General features: G+C 58.6%; 2 protein-coding genes across 3 annotated transcripts in view; one reads left to right on the top strand and one right to left on the bottom strand.

Annotated features, from left to right (window-relative positions):
• Positions 1–839: 839 nt before the first annotated feature.
• Positions 840–12173, top strand: BAP1 (BRCA1 associated deubiquitinase 1). 2 transcript variants are annotated; one of them, XM_084531255.1, is made up of 17 exons: positions 840–948; positions 2194–2223; positions 2325–2379; positions 2759–2891; positions 3243–3362; positions 3748–3809; positions 3887–4029; positions 4540–4618; positions 5638–5761; positions 6102–6219; positions 6639–6826; positions 7527–7660; positions 8428–8900; positions 8992–9098; positions 9866–9958; positions 10426–10498; positions 10696–12173. In XM_084531255.1, exons 1-17 carry the CDS (start codon positions 912–914, stop codon positions 10827–10829), a joined length of 2103 nt encoding a protein of 700 aa, XP_084387381.1. In that variant the 5' UTR covers positions 840–911; the 3' UTR covers positions 10830–12173. The 2 variants fall into 2 exon arrangements, with proteins under 2 accessions (XP_084387381.1, XP_084387380.1); XM_084531254.1 differs by having other exon boundaries at positions 8992–9152.
• Positions 11275–19949, bottom strand: part of DNAH1 (dynein axonemal heavy chain 1) — a 76128-nt gene continuing 67453 nt past the window's right edge. Inside the window, exons 65-78 of the mRNA XM_084531259.1 lie at positions 19372–19523; positions 18715–18915; positions 18165–18305; positions 17535–17693; positions 16956–17087; positions 16309–16479; positions 15710–15889; positions 15446–15622; positions 14521–14691; positions 14220–14350; positions 13892–14036; positions 13445–13651; positions 12814–13048; positions 11275–12535 (exon numbers count right to left, since the gene is read on the bottom strand). Coding sequence (XP_084387385.1) covers positions 12414–12535; positions 12814–13048; positions 13445–13651; positions 13892–14036; positions 14220–14350; positions 14521–14691; positions 15446–15622; positions 15710–15889; positions 16309–16479; positions 16956–17087; positions 17535–17693; positions 18165–18305; positions 18715–18915; positions 19372–19523 — 2324 coding nt within the window. The 3' untranslated portion in view covers positions 11275–12413. The remainder of the gene's footprint in view (positions 12536–12813; positions 13049–13444; positions 13652–13891; positions 14037–14219; positions 14351–14520; positions 14692–15445; positions 15623–15709; positions 15890–16308; positions 16480–16955; positions 17088–17534; positions 17694–18164; positions 18306–18714; positions 18916–19371; positions 19524–19949) is intronic.

The raw sequence follows: 19949 nt of genomic DNA, 5'->3' as shown, positions 1-19949 counted from the left end.
TGTGTGGGGCTGAACTGTGGGGCCGAGCTGTGTGTGGGGCTGAGTTGTGAGACTCAGAAGTGCATGGGGCTGAACTGTAGGACTTAGACCTGTGTGGGGCTGAGCTGTAGGACTCAGACCCATATGGGGCTGAGCAGCGGGACTCAGACCTGTATGGGGTTGAGCTGTGGGGCTGAGCCCTGTGTGGGGCTGAACTGTGGGACTCAGAGCTGAATGGGGCTGACCTGTGGGACTCAGACCTGTGCGGGGCTGAACTGTGGGGCTGGGTGGTGTGTGGGGCTGAACTGTGGGAGTCAGACCTGCATGGGGCTGAGCTGTAGGACTCAGACCTGTGTGGGGTTGAACTATGGGACTCAGACCTGTGTGGGGCCGAGCTCTGCATTGGGCTGAACTATGGGACTCAGACCTGCGTGGGGCTGAACTGTGGGGCTGAGCCGTGTGTGGGACTCAGACCTGTGGAACTCAGACCTGTGTGGGGCTGAACTGTGGGACCCAGATCTGTGTGGGGCTGAGACACCTGTGGGGCTGAGTTGTAAGACTCAGAGCTGTGTGGGGCTGAACTGTGGGGCCGAGCTGTGTGTGGGGCTGAGCTGTGAGACTCAGAAGTGCATGGGGCTGAACTGTGGGACTGAGACTTGTGCGGGGCTGAGCTGTGGGGCCGAGCCCTGTGTGGGGCTGATCTCCCCCCATCGGGCCGTGCCCCCCCCCCCGCCGGGGCCTTTCTGTGGCGCCGCCTCCCGCGCCCGGCGCTGGCGGCGCGGTGACGTCACGCGGCGCGCGGTGCTGACGCTGAGGGGCCGGGGGAAGGAGGAGGAGGAGGAGGAGGAGGAGAAGGGGGGGGCCCGGAGCGGGGCCGGGCGGCGGCGGCGGGGCCGGACGGGACATGGCGGCACGGGCCGGGCCGCGGGAAGATGAATAAGGGCTGGCTGGAGCTCGAGAGCGACCCCGGTGAGGGAACGGGGGGGGCTCTGAGGAGGGTGGGGGCCGTGAGGGGGGTGGGCCTATGGCGGGAGGGCCTGTGAGGGGGTGTGGGGGGGGCTGTGAGGGGTGGGGGGCTATGAGGGGGGCTGTGGGGGGTTGGGGTAGTTGTGAGGGGGGTTTGGGGGGTTGGGAGGGGTGGGGAGCCTGTGAGGGGGGATTTGAGGGGGTATGTGGGGGCTGGGTGGGGGTGGGGGGGCTGTGAGGGGGTGTGGGGGGTGCTGTGAGGGGTGGGGGGTGTGTGTGGGGGCTGTGGGGGCTGTGGGGGGTTGGGGGGGCTATGGGGAGGGCTATGGGGGGTTGGGAGGGGTGGGAAGGCTTTGAGGGGGTGTTTGGGGGCTGTGAGGGGCTGGGGGTGCTGTTTGGGATTTTGGGGGCTGTGAGGGGAGTGTGGAGGGGCTGTGGGGGCTGTGAGGGGTTGGGGGGGCTACGGGGGGCTGTGAGGGGGGCGGGGTTTGAGGGGATGATTGGGGGCTGTGAGGGGCTGGGTGGGGGTGGGGGGGCTGTGAGGGGTGTGGGGTTTGTTTGGGGTTTTGGGGGCCGTGAGGGGTTGGGGGGGCTATGGGGGGGCTGTGAGGGGTGGGGGTGCTGTTTGGGGTTTGGGGGGCTTTGAGGGGGATGTGTGTGGGGAGGGGGTTGTTTTGGGGGGGTGCTGTGGGGGTGGAAGCACCTCCAGGCCCCAATTGGCTCAGGGAGGCCGTGGGGTGGGGGAGTCCCAGCAGGGTTCATGGGGGGGGGACAAGGGAGGTGGGAGGTGGGAGGCAGGGCCTGGGCGCTTTCAGGGAGCCTCAGGGGGGCTCCGAGCCCGGGGGGCTCTGCGGGGTGCAGCTGGGGTGTGCCACGGTGTGGGATGTTGCTGAAGCTCCTTGATGCTCTGCAAAACAGCCCCAAATAGAGGAGTGGGTGACTTGTGTGAGCTGGGGGGGGCCGCCTGCTGCTGGCTGTCCCCAGCCTCGCAGGTGACCGAGGGCTGTGAGGTGGCTCCTACGCCCTGTGTGTGTGGCTGCGGGCGGATGGGGGGACAACGCTGTCACCCCGAGGAGCCCGGCACGCTGTGTGTGTGTCACAGCCCCACACTGCCCCGTCCCTCTGTGCCCACGTTGGATCTGGGAGCTGGGATCCCAGCTGGGGGGGGATTTTTTAGCCTAGAGGTGAAGCCCCCAGGGTTCTCCCTTCTCCGTTAAGAAGAAACCTTTGGGTTTTGTCCCTTTCCAGGTCTCTTCACGCTCCTGGTCGAAGATTTTGGTGAGTCCGAGGCGCCCTCCTGGGAAGCTGGTTTCATGCTTGATGCTACCTCTCGCCCTTTCTTGGTAGCCTCGGTACCAGCTTCTGCCCTTTGTTTGCAGGGGTCAAGGGGGTGCAGGTCGAGGAGATTTACGATCTGCAGAGCAAGTGCCAGGGGTAAGTCACGGGCTCGAAAGCGGGGTTTTGTTGAGCAAAATGCATCTGTGGGCCTGGGAGCTCCTCGCCAGGTGCTGGGAAGGGCGCACACAAGGCCATCGGTCCCAGAGGTCAGCGTTGGGGTGGGCGAGCTCCTGCTTGTGTGGTAACCCAGTTGGCACCACAGGCTGCGAGGGCAGATGGGCCCCAGGCACAAAAATGCACAGAGCAAGACCTGGTGTGGGGCAGCCTTCAGGGATTAAGCCCTCTGCCCCGTGGTCGCTTCCAGCGGGACGTGGTGGTGCTTCTGCTTTCCCTGCCGTGTGAGACAGCGGCGGGGCAGCCCCAGAGCTGTGCGCGCTCTGCCCAGCGCGCTGCAGCCGCTGACTCCTCTCCGCAGCCCCGTGTACGGCTTCATCTTCCTCTTCAAGTGGATCGAGGAGCGCCGCTCGCGCCGCAAGGTCTCGACCCTGGTGGATGAGACGTCGGTGATCGACGATGACATCGTCAATAACATGTTCTTTGCTCACCAGGTGGGCTGGGGGCACCTCGGGGAGGGCTGGCGGCGAGATCTCCCCTGGGTGGTGAGGCAAAAGGAGCTGCGGGTGGGGAAGGAGATCTCCTTCCCGGGGGTCTCTGCCCTGAGCCACAGCTTGGAGGGACCCAGGGGAGGGCTGAGAGCCTGACTAGGGCCCGTGCTGCCAGCAGGTGCCCACAGGGGCATGTTGGGGCCTGCTGAAGGAGGCCGATCTCCTCTGCCCCTCCGAGAGAGCAGCTGTACCTCAGGCCGCTGTTCCACGAGCGGTTTTTGGGTTATTGGTGACAGGGGGGTCATCAAACAAGCGCTGTTCCTGCTGCTGACTGGTCCTTGTGTCACTCCCCAGCTGATCCCCAATTCCTGCGCCACCCACGCCCTGCTGAGCGTCCTCCTGAACTGCAACAATGTGGACCTGGGCCCCACGCTGAGTCGCATGAAGGATTTCACCAAAGGATTCAGCCCCGAGGTAGGGGGTGGAGGCGTGTGGGGCTGTGCAGCGCTGTGACCCTGTCCTGCTCCCCTCAGGACCCTGCTGTGTCGAGCTGGCTTCTCCGCAGCCCTTCCTGGCTGCCTGAGCGTCTCAAATTTGATCTGTGATCAAATGCACTCCTGCCTTCACACCTAGCTCGCAGTCTGTGCTCTCTACAGCTGTAATCCCCCCTCACGTCTCCTTGGAGTGTTCCTTTCCTCACGGGTCTTTACCTTGTAACTCAGCAGAGCGCAGTTACGAGCTGCTGGGAGCTGTTCTTCAAGCCCTGCGTGTGGACGGAGGGAGCGGGGAGCTGGCGGGTGGAGCACTTTATTATTTTCTCACCACTTCTCCGTTGTTTCCCTCTCCTGCTCTTCTGCAGAGCAAAGGCTATGCCATCGGCAATGCCCCCGAGCTGGCCAAGGCCCACAACAGCCATGCCAGGTGAGCCAGGAAGCCTCTCGCAGCGCGGTTCTGCTGGAGCGGGCTCCCCGCTCACCTCCTGCCTCTCGCCCTCGCAGACCGGAGCCACGGCACCTGCCGGAGAAGCAGAACGGCATCAGCGCTGTGCGAACCATGGAGGCTTTTCACTTCGTCAGCTACGTCCCCATCAAGGGGCGGCTGTTTGAGCTGGACGGGCTGAAGGTCTATCCCATCGACCACGGTAAGAACCTGCCCGCCACTGCTTGCTGACACAGTTGGAGGGACAGCCTGGTTTGTCCATGTTTGTGTTGTATTTCATTGAGAGTGAGCGTTAGCTGGGATTCGTGGAGAATCATTCCAGCGGCTCCCAGATTCGTCCTGAGTTTTGACAGCTCCTTTTGGAGCCTCTGTTGGAGTCTGTGTGTAGAAAACAATTACTTCTAGATGCATCACGTTGCTTTTTTCCAGCTGTGCTGCTTTCCTTCAGTTGCTCATGGCCATGAGGTCCTTCTGCAGCTCGGCGATGTGGCATCACGAGCAGAACCTGTCCCCTCCTCACCCGCTCCCTGTGCCAAATAACTGCTGCGTGCTGAGGCCTGAGGTCCCCAGCAGAGATCCCAGCAGTACTGCTCGGGTTGCTCCTCTCACAATCCGGCTGGTTCTGTCTTTCAGACACGTGCTTATCCCTGCTAGGGCTTTGCTTCTGTTTCTCAGGCCCTGAGCTGCTAATTCTGGCTCTGCCTTTCTCCAGGGCCGTGGGCTGACGATGAAGAATGGACGGACAAAGCCAGGAGGGTGATCATGGAGCGCATCGGCCTGGCCACTGCAGGGTAATGTCCCAGCCCTGCTACGGGCTCTGGGTCATCTCCTCTGCCCCTGGGTCATTTCTGCTGGGCTCTGATGAGTTGTGGGGGTGAGAACGTTGCTTGGGAGGGGTGTGGGTGCGCTGCCTGGTCCCTTTCTTTGCCCCTGAGATCTGGAGCGTGCGGAGGAGCTGTGCTCAGTGTGGTGCAGTCCCTGCGAAGCGCCGTGTGGGACAGGAGTGGGAGGAAACACAAGGAATTAGGGATCTGTGTGCAGCTGCGGGGCTGCAGTCCTGTTGGGGTCATAGAGGTGGATTGTGAGCCAGCTGAGAGCTCGAGGGACAGGATTAGAGAGGAGATGGGTACGGGTGGCATCGCAGCGGGTGTCAGCTGTGGGCTGCCCAACCAGGAAGACGAGTGGGTGAGGCCTTCCACAGACAGCTGGAAGCAGCCTCGTGTTCCCCATGGGGGACTTCAGCCCTCCTGGTATCTGCTGGAGGGCAGGTGCTGATCTGGGCAGTCGGGAGAGGAATTTGGGGACTGGAGGAAAGCAAACATCACTGCTGCCTTCAAGAAAGTCAGAGGGAGAGCCCAGGGAACTGCAGGCCAGTCAGCCTTACCTGGGCCTGTGGAACTGTGATGGAACAGCTCGTCCTGGAAACCATTTCCAGCCACGTGAATGACAGGAAGGTGATCAGAGGTAGTCAGCGTGAAGTACACCACGGGGCAGTGGTGCCTGACCTACCAGGCATCCTCCTGGGGTGAGCTGACTGCCTTGTGGACGAGGGAAGCTTGTGGATGAGGGAAGAGACATGGATATTCTCTGCCTTGACTTCAGCGAGGCTTTTGATCTGTCTCCTGGGAGATTCTCGTAGAGAAGCAGTGGCGTTATGGTGTCAGATGAGCAGGCAGCGAGGTGTTTTGAAGCCTGGCTGAAGAGCTGGGTTCAGAGGGTGGTGGTCAGAGGCACGGCCTCATTGGAGGCCCGGAGCTAGCGGAGTGCCGCAGGGGTCGGTCAGCGTGAGGTCTGCTCTGACTCCCCGCAGGGAGCCGTACCACGACATCCGTTTCAACCTGATGGCCGTGGTGCCCGATCGGAGGATGAAGTACGAGTCCAAGCTTCACATCCTGAAGATGAACCGCCAGACCGTGCTGGAGGCCTTGCAGCAGGTAGGAGAGCCCGGGTCCCGAGGGAGTGCAGGGTTCAGATGGTAACAGGCTCTGCTCTCAGGGGATCTCGCTGTGCTGTAAGGACCCTGCGTGGTTCTTTTTTGTTTGTTTTTTTCTCTTTGTGAGACCTCCTCTGGGAAGAGGAAATATCCTTGTCGCTGCTTGCCCTTTTGCTGCTCACCTGGGAGGTTGTCCATAAAGCTGGTGGTTGTTGTGTGCTTGGGTGCTCAGAGGTTGGCTTGCCCTCACACATTCTCCCTCGGTGATGCCCTAGGGGGAGCAGTGTGCTTTGGGTCGCCCTGCTCCGGTGCTCACTTCTGCTCCATCGTTTGCCTTCAAGCTTATCCGAGTCACTCAGCCTGAGCTGATCCAGACCCAGAAGTCTCAGGAATCTCAGTCTACCGAAGAGACAAAGCCAGCCAGCAGCAAGACTGTGGCTCCAGAGAGCACCCATCCAGGTAGGTCCCCGTGCCAGGGGTGTTTCAAGCCAGCGTGGCCTGCTCTGAAGCGAGCACATCCTGGCATAGGCTGGTGTTGGTGTCTGGCTGACCTGGAGCTTGAGAAACTTCTATGGTTGGCTTCGTTTTTCTTTTCCCCTGACCCCAGCTCCACGTGCAGCGTGCTGGGATGTGGCTGACCAGGCCTGCTGTAGATACCAGAGTGCCTGGGAGGAGTGTTGGAGGGAAACGGGGCTTGAAAAGGGGGAGGGCTTAAGTTTGGGGACACTTGTGACAGCTGGAAGCGGGGTGGGAAGCGGCTGTGATGCTCTGCTCGTGCTCTGGTGGAGCATACGAGCTCGTGGGACAGGAGAGGGGTGGCGGAGGGCGTTGAGTAGCCAGCAGTGGAAGTGAGAGGCTGCGCGGTGCCTGTGTTGCAGACAGCACTGATGAGCCCACGAGCCAGGGCCACCCCGCGGCCACACAGAGCCCACCCACCCGCTCCAAGCCAGTGGTGAAGACGTCGGCAAGCACCATCAACGGGGCGCCTCCGGCAAACCCCAACCCCATCATGCAGAGGTTGCCGGCCTTCCTGGATAACCACAACTACGCCAAGTCGCCCATGCAGGTGGGTTGGAGCTCCAGGCTCCGGTCAGGGGTGCTGCTGGCCTTCTGCTCCGAGTCCCCCGCCTCCAGGGGGTTGTTGCTGAGCAGGTCTCGGCCCTTTCCCTGCCTCGCGGCGTGCCTGCCCTCGTGCTGCTCGGGCTGGAAGGGCAGAGGGTAAAAAATGACCCGACAAAAGAGGTTGGCTCTAAGGTGGGTCGCTCGGTTGGTGTGAATCACTGCATTGTGGGGGAACATTGATGCTGGAGTGAAGGGGGCTGGGCAGGGACAGTTTTCTCCTGCAGATTTCATGCTCAAGTGCAGAGGAAAGAGCTTGCTGTGGGAACCACACCCAGGAGCTGCCGTTGGAGGACTGGGGAAGATCTGGGTTGAGGGCTGTGGGGTGGCAAAGCACAGAGCCCAGCTCCTTTTTTGCTGCTGACCTGGGTATACTCAAGCCAGTAATACTTAAATGGACCCAAACTGTGAGCTCGGGTGTCTCCTGGCTGCTGACACTCCGCATCCAGGTCCTGGTCTGCACCGAGCTCGATTCAGAAGTACTGTGGACAAGCTCACAGCCAGAGCAGTTGCACGGGGGGCAGCTGTTCCTCAGGGGCACGGGGAGCAGCTATTTCCAGCTGAGCAAGTGTACACAGGAGTTCTGTCCACGGGGCTCTTCCTCCTCCCCCCGCAGTCGGCAGGCTGTCAGCGGTGGTGTTTTGCAGGAGGAGGAAGACCTGGCGGCAGGAGTGGGTCGCAGCCGGGTCCCGGTCCGACAGCACCAGCAGTACTCGGATGATGAGGATGACTACGATGATGATGAGGAAGAGGAAGTTCGTAACACCAACTCAGCCATCAGGTAACGGCTCGAGCTGAGGCAGAGGGCAGAGGGAGGTTTAGCTGTGTGCCTGACTCTGAGGGGCGCTGACCTTCGCAGAACTGCTTGCAGTGACTTCCAGATCTCTTTCTTGAGCATGATTAGCTGTGTTACAGTCTGACTGCAACGTGTGTGCGATCTGAACTGTTTTTTAGTTTGCCTGGCATTTTACTGTTCACTCCTTGGATTTTGTGAAACCCTTCTGGTGCTCTTCATAATCAACTCTGAATTTTGGCTGCCCTGAGTTAACCGTGTATCTGGGACTTCTCTGCTTCCCCCCTTCTCCAAACATTCCTGAACAAAATGAATGGGGTGACTGGGGGGCTCCTTCATAGCCTGCCCAGCTTTGCTCTTCTTTCTCCTAGGGCTTTTCTGGTTGCTGTGTGGGTGGTGGAGCTCGACCTGGGGAAGGTCACCTCATAGCTGACAAATTACCGGGCTTTTTGGGCAGAGGGTGTCAGCTGCACATCGGGGTGCCTGGTGGTTGAGGAAATGTGGTGTGCTGTGCTTGGGGGGCTTCATTTTTTCACCACTCTGTAGGGGTACCTGCAGCTAGCAGCTTGGTGGGGTGGGCTGCTGCCAGAGATGCTGTTGGCAATGAGAGCAACCTAGAAACGTTCCAGGCCTTGCTTCATCCTAGCACGTGGCCTCAGGTGCTGAGTGTGGGGCTGGCAGTGCCCATGCTGCTGCAGCTGGGCTCTCCAGCTCCTTCCCCCCGGCTTCACCTTCCCTTCTGCATCCCTGGGCAGGTACAAAAGGAAAGGACAAGTAAAGCAAGAGCACGCAGCGGGGGCTGCGGACGGCCAGCTCTCTGTCCTCCAGCCGAACACCATCAACGTCCTGGCCGAGAAGCTGAAAGAGTCGCAGAAGGACCTCTCCATCCCCCTGTCCATCAAGACGAGCAGCGGCGGAGCTGCCGTGGCGGTTGTCACTCACTCCCAGCCCTCTCCCACCCCCAGCAACGAGAGCACCGACACCGCCTCCGAGATCGGCAGCGCCTTCAACTCCCCGCTGCGCTCTCCCATCCGCTCAGCCAACCCCACCCGCCCCTCCAGCCCCGTCACCTCCCACATCTCCAAGGTCCTTTTCGGCGAGGAGGACGGGCTGCTGCGCATCGACTGCATGCGCTACAACCGGGCCGTCAGGGACCTGGGGCCCATCATCAGCTCCGGGCTGCTGCACCTCACAGAGGACGGCGTCTTTTGCCCGCTGGCTGTTGCAGGTAGGTGCCCGCAGTCCCTGGGGGGGGTGCCCCATGGTGATGGGGCTGCTTCCTTTTGCTGTGGCTCCTAACGCTTCTCTCCTGTGCGCAGATGGGGGGAAAAGCTCCCCCTCGTCCATCAAACCCGGTGAAGAGGCCCAGGTTGCCATCAAACTGGAGGAGAAGGAGGGCAGTGAGGCCGGTGACAGCAAAGAGAAGGTGGGACTTGGCAGGACCAGTGATCACCCTGGGGGGGAAAAGTATTCTCCCAAGGTGAGTTTTGTGCTGCGACAGCCCTAGGAACACGGAGCCCCCTGTGCTCGCCCAGAGACGCAGCAGCACCGGCAGTGACTGAACCACATGTGCACGGTGTCCCGCTCGCGTGCCGCCGCCGCCGTGCCTTGAGGCACAGGGCAGTGCAGGTTTTGTGCCTCGTATCCTCTTGGGATGCCCGTGTTGGCAGCGGGTAGAGCTGCTGCTTCGTGTGGTTGAGATGTTCTCCGTGCTCTACTTTGGGACCCTGCTGAGACCCTGCCCAGGTCCCTTGGCACCCCAGCTCCCAGCCTGCCTTAATTTTATTGCCTGTCTCTGCCCCCTAGCCAGCAATAAGACCAGGCTTGGGCAGCACGAGCACACGGAGGTCTCCCTGCAGGATAGCTGCCTGGAAACGTCTTCTGTTTTACTCAGAAGGGAAATCCTCAAGCTGTGTTAGTGAAAAGAACCAGGGGTGGGCTCAGGCAGAACATGCCTGTGAACAACAGCTCACCCGTGGCTAGCCTTAGCACCAGCTGATTGATTATCCTCACTCAGATGTTCCCTATAATGAAATGCTATTTTATTTTTTTCCCCTCTCTGGCAAGTGGTTTTTTGTTTTGATGAATCCTAGCACAGTGAGGAACACCCCCAGCTCACCCCTGCAGCTCTAGGGCTGTGTGCTGGCAGGCACGGGTCCGTCTGCTCACGTTTGCTCTGCTTGGTCCTGTCAGGAGCTGCTGGCACTGCTGAAGTGTGTGGAGGCAGAGATTGCAAACTACGAGGCCTGCCTGAAGGAAGAGGTGGAGAAGAGGAAGAAATTCAAGGTGTGTTTGTTGCTGGATCATTTATGTTGCTGATTTAGCTCCCTGAAGGCTTCCATCTGTGGTCAAGCTTATGTCAAAGTGGAGGGAGGGTGGTTCAGCTGAGAAGAGCGATGGGAACATCTGAGGTTTGTCCTGTTACCAAGCACAGCCAGGTACAGGAGCGCTCCTCCTAGGGCAGATTGAAACCCCTGGGCAGCCCAGGCTGGAGGAGGGTGGGAGAGCTCTGCAGCTGGGGCACTGCTGAGCATCAGCACTGCTAGGAGGAAGGGTGGGCACCTCTGTGCCTGGAGGCCTGGCAGGGTTCCTCCTGTGCCTTCTTGTGTGCTGGGCTGGGGGCTGAGACCCTTCCTGCTCTGTTCCCCTCAGCCTGGGGCTGGGCCAGGCACTACACTGGTTCTTGGCCCCGTGAGCTCTCCTTTCTCCCTGCCCCATCTGTAATTACGTATGAATCTGCGTTCTGTTTGTAGATTGATGACCAGAGGAGAACCCACAACTACGATGAGTTCATCTGTACCTTCATCTCCATGCTGGCGCAGGAAGGTGAGATGTGGAAACAGGGGCGTGGGGTTCAGGTTCAGCTTGGGACCTCCCCCCACTGAGCTGTGGGGAGCTCCATGGGCTTGGGGTGAGAGAGGGAGGGCCGTGATTTGGTGTCAGCAATGCCAGCACCCTCTCCAGCGCGTGGTGGCCATCCACAGCACTTCCTTACAACACCCGTGCTGCCTCTGTCCCTGCAGGCATGCTGGCCAGTCTCGTGGAGCAGAACATCTCCGTCCGCAGGCGGCAGGGAGTCAGCATCGGCCGTCTCCACAAGCAGAGGAAGCCCGACCGCCGGAAACGCTCCCGTCCGTATAAAGCCAAGCGTCAGTAGTAGCCTTGGGGTCAAGACTGTGAGGAACTGGCCCCTGGGGCTTTGGGCAGTGGCACTTGGATGTATCTTACCCTTTGCCCGAGGAAGAGGGACCCCAGTGAGAAGCCCTTGGCTGAGGTGGAGCCTCGGGACAAACGGAAATTGGGTTTTCCTCCGAGCCTGAGTTGTGAAAGGCAGAACTGCCTTGTCTCAAGGAGAGACCCTGCAGCACCAGGCGAGCCTGAGCTGCCCCCCCTGGGCCGTGGCCACACACAGATGCCCTGGGCCTGTGTCTCCGTGCCGTGGCTGGGGACTGCAGCAAGAGGGACAGAGCCCAACTGGTAGTGGTGGGCCCGGTGTGGGGACACTGGTGCTGCTGGTGTGAGGCTGTGCTGGCCGCAGCTGGCTGTGGCTTGTGTCCTGTGTGTGCAGGCCTTCAGCTCTGTGCTTCCCCAAGCCCCTCACGGCTGTTTTCTGTTCCTCTCCCTCCCTTCACAAAATTGATGTTCTGGTTCTGAACCACACTTTGGCTCCTGGACGGAGCTGTTCTCCACCACGGCTGGCCTGCGTGAACACAACTCTGTGCTGCCCCGTTCCCCGAGCTGGCTGATGCTCCAGGGATGGCAGTGCCACCTCCCCACCCAGACAGGCTCTCCTTTGGGCATTGCCCCCTTGTCCCCAGCCCTGTGGGGGTGCTGGAGGGCCCTGCTTCCACAGCAGCTCTCCTAGGGACCAGCTCTGTGGCCCTGGCCGGTGCCTTTGGGTCACACAGGGTTGCTCCAGCCCTTGTCCTGGGTTGGCCTTGGTGCTGGGGTGGAAGCCAGATCTGGAGTTGGCTTGGTGCCCTTGATGGAGCCTTTTGGGGGGGAAGAGGTGACAGCATAATACCCAAGGCACAAAGGGAGCCTCGTGGGCAGACAAACTGGGGGCAGCCCAAAACTGCTTCTCCTGCCCAAGCTCCTCACTGGTTGCCACCCAAGAGCCTGCTGGTGTGGGCAGCGCCCTGGTTTGTACTGCAGCACACTGGCCCAGCCTTCCTACCAGCCCTATCAGTGCTCCTGCAGATAGTTTTCTCCCCCAGCCTCAGCAGCCTGGCAGAAATCTCAGAAGCCAAAGGTTGGTGCCTCTCCCCAGAGGTGAAGGCAGGAGGAGCTGAGCTGGGGACAAGGGGAACAGAGACAGGAGAGGACTGAATTTGCCGAACGGGAAAATTTGTACAGATCTTCACTGTGGAATGAAACTGTCTTTTTTTTTTTTTTTATTATTTGTTGAAGGAAAGCAAAATCCTTCTTCTTGCTGTGTCTGATACCAAGTGCTGTACATAATGGATCTGTCTGAAGGAATAAAGCTATCCTGTAACAGCCATCCAAGGGCCTGGGGTGGGAGGGAAGGGTGAACCACCTGTGAGCACTAGAGCTGGGTCCCTTGCTGTGTTTTTGACACACTGGCAGCTCTTCTGGGGTGCTAAAAACTTGGAGCAACAACAAATGAATGTGATTGCTGGTGGAGCTGAGCTTTACAGTTACAGTGAAGGGCATGAGGAGCAGCTCAGGAGGAGGGGCAGGGGTTGGTACCTGTCAGTGCCTGCCCCTGGTGCTTCCCCAGCTAGAAGTCCAGGGAGCAGATCAAGGCTGTGCCCCGTTTGATCCAGTGTTGCTGGGGCTTGTCCGTGGGGAGCTCCACAGCGATCACGTAGTTGGTGGAGTGGCCCGTGGTCGACAGCGTTCCTGGATGGGGGGAAGCAAAGGAGGGAGGGTGGTACCGCAGCCCGGCTGCCCGGGCAGCTGCAGCAGTCCCCTATAAGTGACCCCATGTCCCATCCCAGAGTATTTTAGGGTGAGGGCTCCACTCTCCACAACCAGAGCAGGCACAATCCTGTTTTTCCTTGCTCCAATACCAGTGCACAGCAGGAGGCAGAAGAGCTCTGCAGCCTCTCCCGAGCTGTCTTTCCTAGCTAGCTCTATGGGTTCCTTGGTTTTCGGAGACCTGTCTTGAGGGCACCTACCTGCACGAGTGAGCGTCTTGTAAATGGGGCACAGGTAGATGCCGGTGGCTGGAGGCTTGCGGCTGGGGACAGGAAGCAGCCAGATGACTGCCATCTCGGTATAAAGCTCCTTGGGCCGGGACTCCGCCAACTGAAAGGCAGAGGGGTCCCAGCGGGCGCCTTCGAGGAACAAGCCGTGGATGTAGCAGCCCTCGGCGGGAGGGTGAGCGAGCTCGCTTGCTGACTCCTTCATCACCTATGGTGGAGAGCAGGCCCGGGGCTGTGAGCAAGGCACAGCTGTGGAGGCTCAGCCTCCAGGACCTCCCCCAAAACCCCTTACACTGCTCTTGGCTAAGTAAATGCTACCAAAACCTGCTCCAGCTCTTGGAAGTGCCGGTTGGGTTTTCCAGCAGCCTGAGGAAAAGCCTGGAGAGAGAAATGTGAGCAGGTCTAGAGAGAGGGAGAGGTCTCTGGTTGCTTCGTGATGGTGCCTGGTGGTGTTGGTGTACGTATCTGAGCACATCATGGGTGATGGGCTCCCCATGCAGCAACTGGCTCCACTTCTGAGCAGGCTGGGGCTAGAACTAGGCCTGCTTTGTTCTATCAGCAAATTCCCAAGCAATCCAGCAAGAAATCTGGCTGACTCACTCACCTGGAAGCTAAATGAGATCGTGTCGATGGAGATCACAGACTTCCTGGCAAAGTTCTGCAGTGTCCCCGTGAGGAAAGCCTGGGGGAAGAAGAACCCGCTGATCCAGAAGACGGAGGGGATCCCGTGGTTGATCCATTTCTTCAGGAATTCAATCCGCTGCACCAAGTCGTTCACCCAGGATGCCAAGGGCTTCAGCGAGGGGTAGGCCTGTGGGGGGAACAACAGGGGAAGGTGGTGAATTCATACAAGGATACCCTAAACCTCGTGCCTGAGTTGCTGACAGCTGCCCAGAGCCCAGGGATTCATCCAGCCTAGGGCTGAGAACCTCCTGCATGAGGCAGGAGACATCTGCAAGCCCCAGGGGCTTTGTGCTGTGTGAGACAGCCCAGCCCAGCTGTGGAATTTGTCCAGCTTCCCCGGGGCAGCTGGGCTGGCTGGGAGGTGTACCTTGGTGTTCCACATTGCAGGGACGGCGTTGTTGTACAAGCTGTCGGCCATCAGCTCCAGCTGAGAAGACATCACAACCAGGCCCTTGAGGGCTTTCAGCAAATCCTTCAGTGTCTGAGCAATCACCTCCAGGAGGCTGTTGTACCTACAGAGAAAAAGCTGATGTTTCTGCGGAGGGATCAGAGTGACAGCAGAGTCATGACCATTGCTGCCACCGCCCTGCCACGCTCAGTAATGAAGTCCCTTGGGGAAGGGGACGGGGGTGGAAGCAGGGGCACGCACATCCCAGCAGATTTCTGGCCCAGGACAGGACCCCACAAGGGGTTACCTGATCACCTCCTGCACCAGCACCGTGTTCATGGACTCCTCATAGAGCAGTGGGTATTTGCGGATCACCTCCTGCAAGTCCATGAGGGCAGGCAGCTTTGCCAGGATGTCTCTTGAGGTCTCCTCCACGAGCTGGAAAGCAAGCAGCGAGCAGGTGAGCATCCTGCTGGCCACAGCTGCTGGGAAAGGAGAGAACCACGACCCAGATGGCAGTGCCATCAGCTGGGAGGCAGCGTGGTGCTGGCGTTGCTCCCGCTGAGAGCTGGTGTTCTTGCGTGCATGGATGGGAAGGGGGCACCCACCTCCTCCCTGCTGCGGCCGCCCAGCGTCAACATCTTGGGTTGCAGCTGCATTATGGCCCCCAGCAGGGCAAAGGTCTCCTTCTGAGCAAAGGTGATGTTGGCGTTCTCATGTAACCCGAAGAGCTCCGGGCTGTCGTTGAGCGGCAGGCTTCTGATGTACTGCAGGTACCCCTGGAGAGGAAGCCACAAGGGCTGTGAGACAGACAGCAGGTCTGGGAGCCCCAGAGCTGTGGTACCCTTTAGGGCTGCCATGGGCCTGGCCAGAAAGAAACAAATAAAACCAGGGCTGCTTGATGAGCTAAACCCAGCAGACCACAAACCTGCAGGCGCAGGTGGAAGCTATTCCTTGTTTTAGGGCTTGAGATTCTGACATTTACACAGCTCCTTGTCTCCCATTCAGCCAGGAAATGTAACTCCCAGCTTTGACGCAGGGGCAGTGGCTGACGCAGAAGGGGACGCTGAGGGGGCGGCAGCTCCTTGGAGCCAGCTGTAGTGGCTGAACGGAAGCTATAAGCCCTAGTTCATGGTTTGACCGGGGAATTAAATCACACTTGTGTCAAAACAAATGTATTCTACACGAGTGGGCAGCTTGGCAGTGAGCCTCCTGTAGTGACCTCTGCACAAAGCTCTTCAGGCACTTTAGGTATGTGACATCAAAGTGGTTCAGAGCATAACTGCCTTCAGATGGGGAATTCTGGCAATAGCTACAACTTCCTCCTGTGCACATGGACAAGATTTTCTTCCTGTTGCTTAAATCAGATGCAGCTTCCCGGAAACCGCTGATGATCCCCAGTTTCTTACAAACTTAAATTCCCCCAGGGAAATGGAAAAGCTGTGGGTTTCAGGGAAAAATACAGCCCCATTGTACGATGCTGACATCCCCGCCCAGATTTATGAAGCTGCGCACCGTTACTCAAGTACTTACATTGAGGTCTGAGGCAGTACTGATCTGTTTGTAGATCCCAGATTCAGAATAAGCAAACTCCGGTATTAGAACCTCAGGCTTGTAGAAATCTTCCAAAATATTCATGATGCAACGCCTGTCCCAGTCATCAGTCACGCGGCCGCCGTAGTTGATCTCCCCAGCCGTGTACTTCAGAACCTGTGAGGGACCCCACAATGGTTTTCCATCCCGTGCACGCTTCGTGAGCTTACTCTCTGCCCAGGAGGGGCCAGCTCACACCCCCACCTTGTACGGGATATCTGTGTATTCATTCAGGAACATCTCTAGTTGGCTGATGCAGATGCGGAGGTCTCCGTCTGTGAACTCGTAGGGGATGTTGAATCCCAGAGGGCCAAACTTCCTCCTCTCCAGCATGTTCCCGTGGAAGAAGCAAAGTGACAGCAACAAGGATTTAAACACTGTGATCTGTGGGAAGAGAAGCAGGGAGAAGAGGTGCTCAGCTTGGGAGATGTTGGATGAGGTAAGCTCCTGCTGGGACCTAGTGACAGGGAAAAAATGACATGCACCAACTCAGCATGGAGCCCGGAGAGGCAGAAACCTCAGACAAGCTGCTGCACTAGGGAAGGTTGTGGGCCTGCTCCCTTGCTTCAAGAAATTCACAAGTGTCTTCACCAGGCCTCCACAATACTGTTGCTTCTGTTTCTCTCATTTAAACTTCTAATTGGCTCCTCACAGAGTAGGTGTAGGCTTATGAGAGCTGCCACCAGCCCTTTTCTGTCACGTGAGGGCTCTAGAAGAGAAGATCTGTACCCAAAGACAAGGCTGGGGGAGCATGTGCATAGGAGCAGGCACAGACTGGGGAGCAGAACCTGGGCCTTCCTTACCTTGGAGCAGGAAGTCAAGAAGTCATCGCTGAAACTGCTGTACGACTTGAGCAGGTTGGCCTTGACCCCGCAGGGGGGCTCAATGGTCACCTTGGAGCTGTTCTGGAGGATGGACACAGGGAAGTGGTTGCTTGGCAGACTGGTGAGCCAGAGGCGGAAATCCTTCTGCACCTAGAGGGTCAGGAGGCAGTGAGTGCTCCCTGCACCGATGCCCTGGTTTGTTGGGGAACTTGTGGGTGTGCTGGAACTAGGTCTGGGCTCCTCCTGGTGCTCCAGTTTCCCTCTCAGAGGGGAAGCTGCTGGGTAAAACAGCTCCATGCAAGCCTCTGGTTGCTGGAACCCCAAGGCTGTGTGTGACACCAAAGGGCCCAAAGACTGGAAACCTCAGCAAATGGCCACAGCAGCAGTAAAGCTGCAGTCCTCTGGGAGAGGAGAGATGCAAATGTCATGTCCCCCTGCTCCAGTGGCCACCAGGTGAGGTGGTTTCCTTCAGTTCACAGAGCAGGAGGAACAGGGCTGCCTGCAAAGCAGTGCAGCTGGAGGAGGAGATCCCAGGGGAGCACAGAAACCTGCCTGCTGGGCAGCAGAGCCACGCTGTTGTGTGGGGTGGGAACACGGGTTTTCCTCAGCCAGGGGGTGGGTGTTACCTTGTTGGGGTTAATGCCTTCGATGAGTCTCTCCAGTGAAGGCATCCAGCTGGGGGCCAGGTGGCAATTCTGGAAGAAGACCCATTTGCCCTGCTCCATGGCACTGTGCATCATGGCTTCAGCACGGGGGCCCTGGGGAGGCAGATGAGAGGAGATCAGACCCCAGTCCACCAGGCTGCATCCTGCTGAGCTGGACAGGGACAATGCTGCTGGGTGGCAGGACCCCTTTCCAGATCGATAGCCTGGCTTTGTCCCTGGGGCTCAACTGAACCACCACCATCTGCTGAGGGTGCAGCGAGGGCCCTTCAAACCTCACCAGGTCTGCGGGCCGTGGGGTGGGAGGGTGCAGTGGAAGAATTCGAGATGGATTCAGGAAGTTGGAGGGCTCTATCAGGGGAACAGCTGCAGCCCTCCCTGATGAAATGGCTCCTCCAGCTAGCAGAATATTGGACAGTGAGGGCCCTAGGGCAGGAGGATGCTGTCACTGTCCTGCAAGGGTGTTTGGCCTCCCCAGAGCCAGGTGAGATCACAGGAATGCCAGCAGGACAGTCCTGGCCCGGCTCAGCACCAGCAGCTTACCTGGCCTTGGCCCAGGGAAATGGCAGAGAGCTTTTTGGAGAACTCCATCTCTTCAGCAAACTTGTAAAGGTCAGCAGCTGGGTCAGTGCCTGGGGACAGCACAAACACGAGCGGGGTGGTGGCGCTGGACTCCTTGAACACGACGGAGAGGTCAGTGGTCTGCAACACAGACAGCTCGCTGTAGTGGAGCGGCTGTAGTGGGAGCGTGCACCGTGGCTGTGCTGTGGCACCACGCACAGCACTGCCTCCCCCAGCCCCTCTCTGTGTGCCCAGCGTGGTGCTGGGGGCTGAGACCAGAAGCATGATCAATAAGGGCCTGGTACAGCTCTCCTTTGGCAGGGTTACGGGCAGGGCAGTGACTAATTTCCCATTTGCTGTTTAAACTCTTGTACACCTGCACTAACTGCTCTCTCCCAATGCAGTTTAACTTGTGGATAAGAAGTAGGATATCCTTCCTCTGAGACAGAAGTATTCTCCAGCTATGTGGACTCTTGGCAGTGCAGCCCTAACTCTATGTCAGAGGCACGAGCAGCTTCACTGCAGCTGGGAAATGCTGACGGCCCCTTTGCAGCCAGCTTGAGGCCTCCTGCTCTCCTCCTGGTCCCAACATTGCTTCCTTCTGGCTGGTACCTGCGGCTCAATGAAGGTTTGATCCAGGTTTAGTGCCACAAAGTCCTGCATGGCATTGGTGATCTTATCTCCCCGCAGACACCGCAGAACCAGCAGCTTCTGGAAGGCATCAAGCCCAGTATCCCACTTCTGGGGCAGCGGCTCTCTGCAAAGCAATTAGATATATTTTTTTTGGGGGGGGATGCATCAGATCTTGCAGCTCCTCAAGAAGCACCCAAGCTACCTGCAAGAAGCCACGGGTTTTCAGGAGGATCAAGGACCATCCAGCCAGTTGGCTGAGGTTGTTGTCCATAGCTTTGAAACCATCAGGGGGAAAACCAGAGCCACAGCTGCTTCTGGGCTCTGCCGTGGGCAAGCAACAGGGCCAGAAACCCAAACCCCAGCCAGGCCTGCACAGGCAAGCTCTACCCTTCAGGAGACAAGACAATGCCTCGTCTTCTCCCTTGTGTGGCACTATGAGTGGAGCTGGCTGGATCAGCTCCTCGTGCTCTCCCAGGGATGCCATTATGTGCCAGGTGCAGTACAGCAAGATCAACAAAGCACGGGATACTTGCCTGTGAGGCTCAGGGCTGTCAAAAATAGCCCTGAATGCTTCAAGGTTAGCTGTGAAGTCATCTGCAAAGCCAGAGAAGTTCTTCAGGTTGCTCAAGGCCAGGATGTCTCCCCACGCTCGCTCAGACAGCCAGTCTGGAGCTGGGTTCTCCCGCATCTCCTTTACAGCTCCCCCTGACAACAGGTACCGCCACTCCTCCTGTGAACAGGTCGGGGATTGCAGCCTACCTGCCTAGACCTGGAGCATGTGGGTGCACACCACGTTTCAGAAGTATTTCAGCTGCCTCTCCGGCCAGGGGAGTGTGTGGAGGCATAAATGAACACCAGAGGGTCTGGTGAGATCGGTGTTGCCATTCAGTTGCTGTTAGCTTTCCTCTGTGGTGCTGCAGCCTCAAATCCCTGCCTGCTCCTTCTGAACTCACTAACTTTAGCAGCAGACTGGCAGAAGCTGCAGTGGTTCAGGCTAGGCAGCCTGCATATAGGCGCAGGGAAAGGTTTGAGCTCTTGAATGAACAGAAAAACCCTAGGTTTGCCATGCCCAGCCCCAGGGAACAAGGATCCTTTTCCATGCCAGCACGCTAAGCGAGGGAGCTGACCACCTGGGCTTGAGCTGCCCCGCAGGGATCGTATTGAAGGACTGGGGGGACTTGCTCACCATGTCGATCTGCCCCTCATTCATCAGGATCCGCGCAGAAAGCAGGAAGGCAAACATGAGCTTGTGCTTCTCAAAGAGGCTACGGCACACGTTGCTGTACAGACTGAAGGTGACGTAGTTGTTGATGTTTGTGATTCGCTCCTTCACGGTATCTGGAAAAAAGGCAGCAATCAGACAAGGGTGGTGGGTGAAGCAGAGGCTGCGCTGTCAGGGCAAGGGTGCTGTCAGTGCCTGGTCACAGGGACACAGCCACTCTCTGCTTAGGAAGAAGAGATGTTGCTCTCAAGCACAGACCTAGCACAGAAACCCCTGAGAAAGGCTGCAAGATTCAGTGTGCCATGCCAGACGTTTCCTGGTGTGGGTGTGTGATCACTGCATGGCAGAGGAAGGGCTCGGGACAGGTGTCATACCCGGAGAAAGCAGCCCCCAGAGAAGGGGTGTTTTCTGCAGGTGGATGAAGAGGTGCTTGCCTCTGCTCTTGCTCAGGAGAGAGCTGGCATGGATGAAATCGCTGCCCCAGCACCCAGAGAGAGTCACTGCACCACGGCAGGTGCCCAGCCACCATGACACCCCCTTGC

Source organism: Aythya ferina (genome assembly GCF_964211825.1).
Source record: "Aythya ferina genome assembly, chromosome: 10".
NCBI lineage: Eukaryota > Metazoa > Chordata > Aves > Anseriformes > Anatidae > Aythya > Aythya ferina.
The sequence above is the reverse complement of the archived record's forward strand: the minus strand, read 5'-3'. Positions and strand labels throughout refer to the sequence as shown.

Coding starts and splice junctions, on each gene's coding strand:
- BAP1 (XM_084531254.1), top strand. CDS start 912: ATGAATAAGGGCTGGCTGGAGCTCGAGAGCGACCCCG. Junction 2,380..2,758: donor CTGCAGAGCAAGTGCCAGGG/GTAAGTCACGGG, acceptor TCCTCTCCGCAG/CCCCGTGTACGGCTTCATCT. Junction 7,661..8,427: donor AACACCAACTCAGCCATCAG/GTAACGGCTCGA, acceptor ATCCCTGGGCAG/GTACAAAAGGAAAGGACAAG.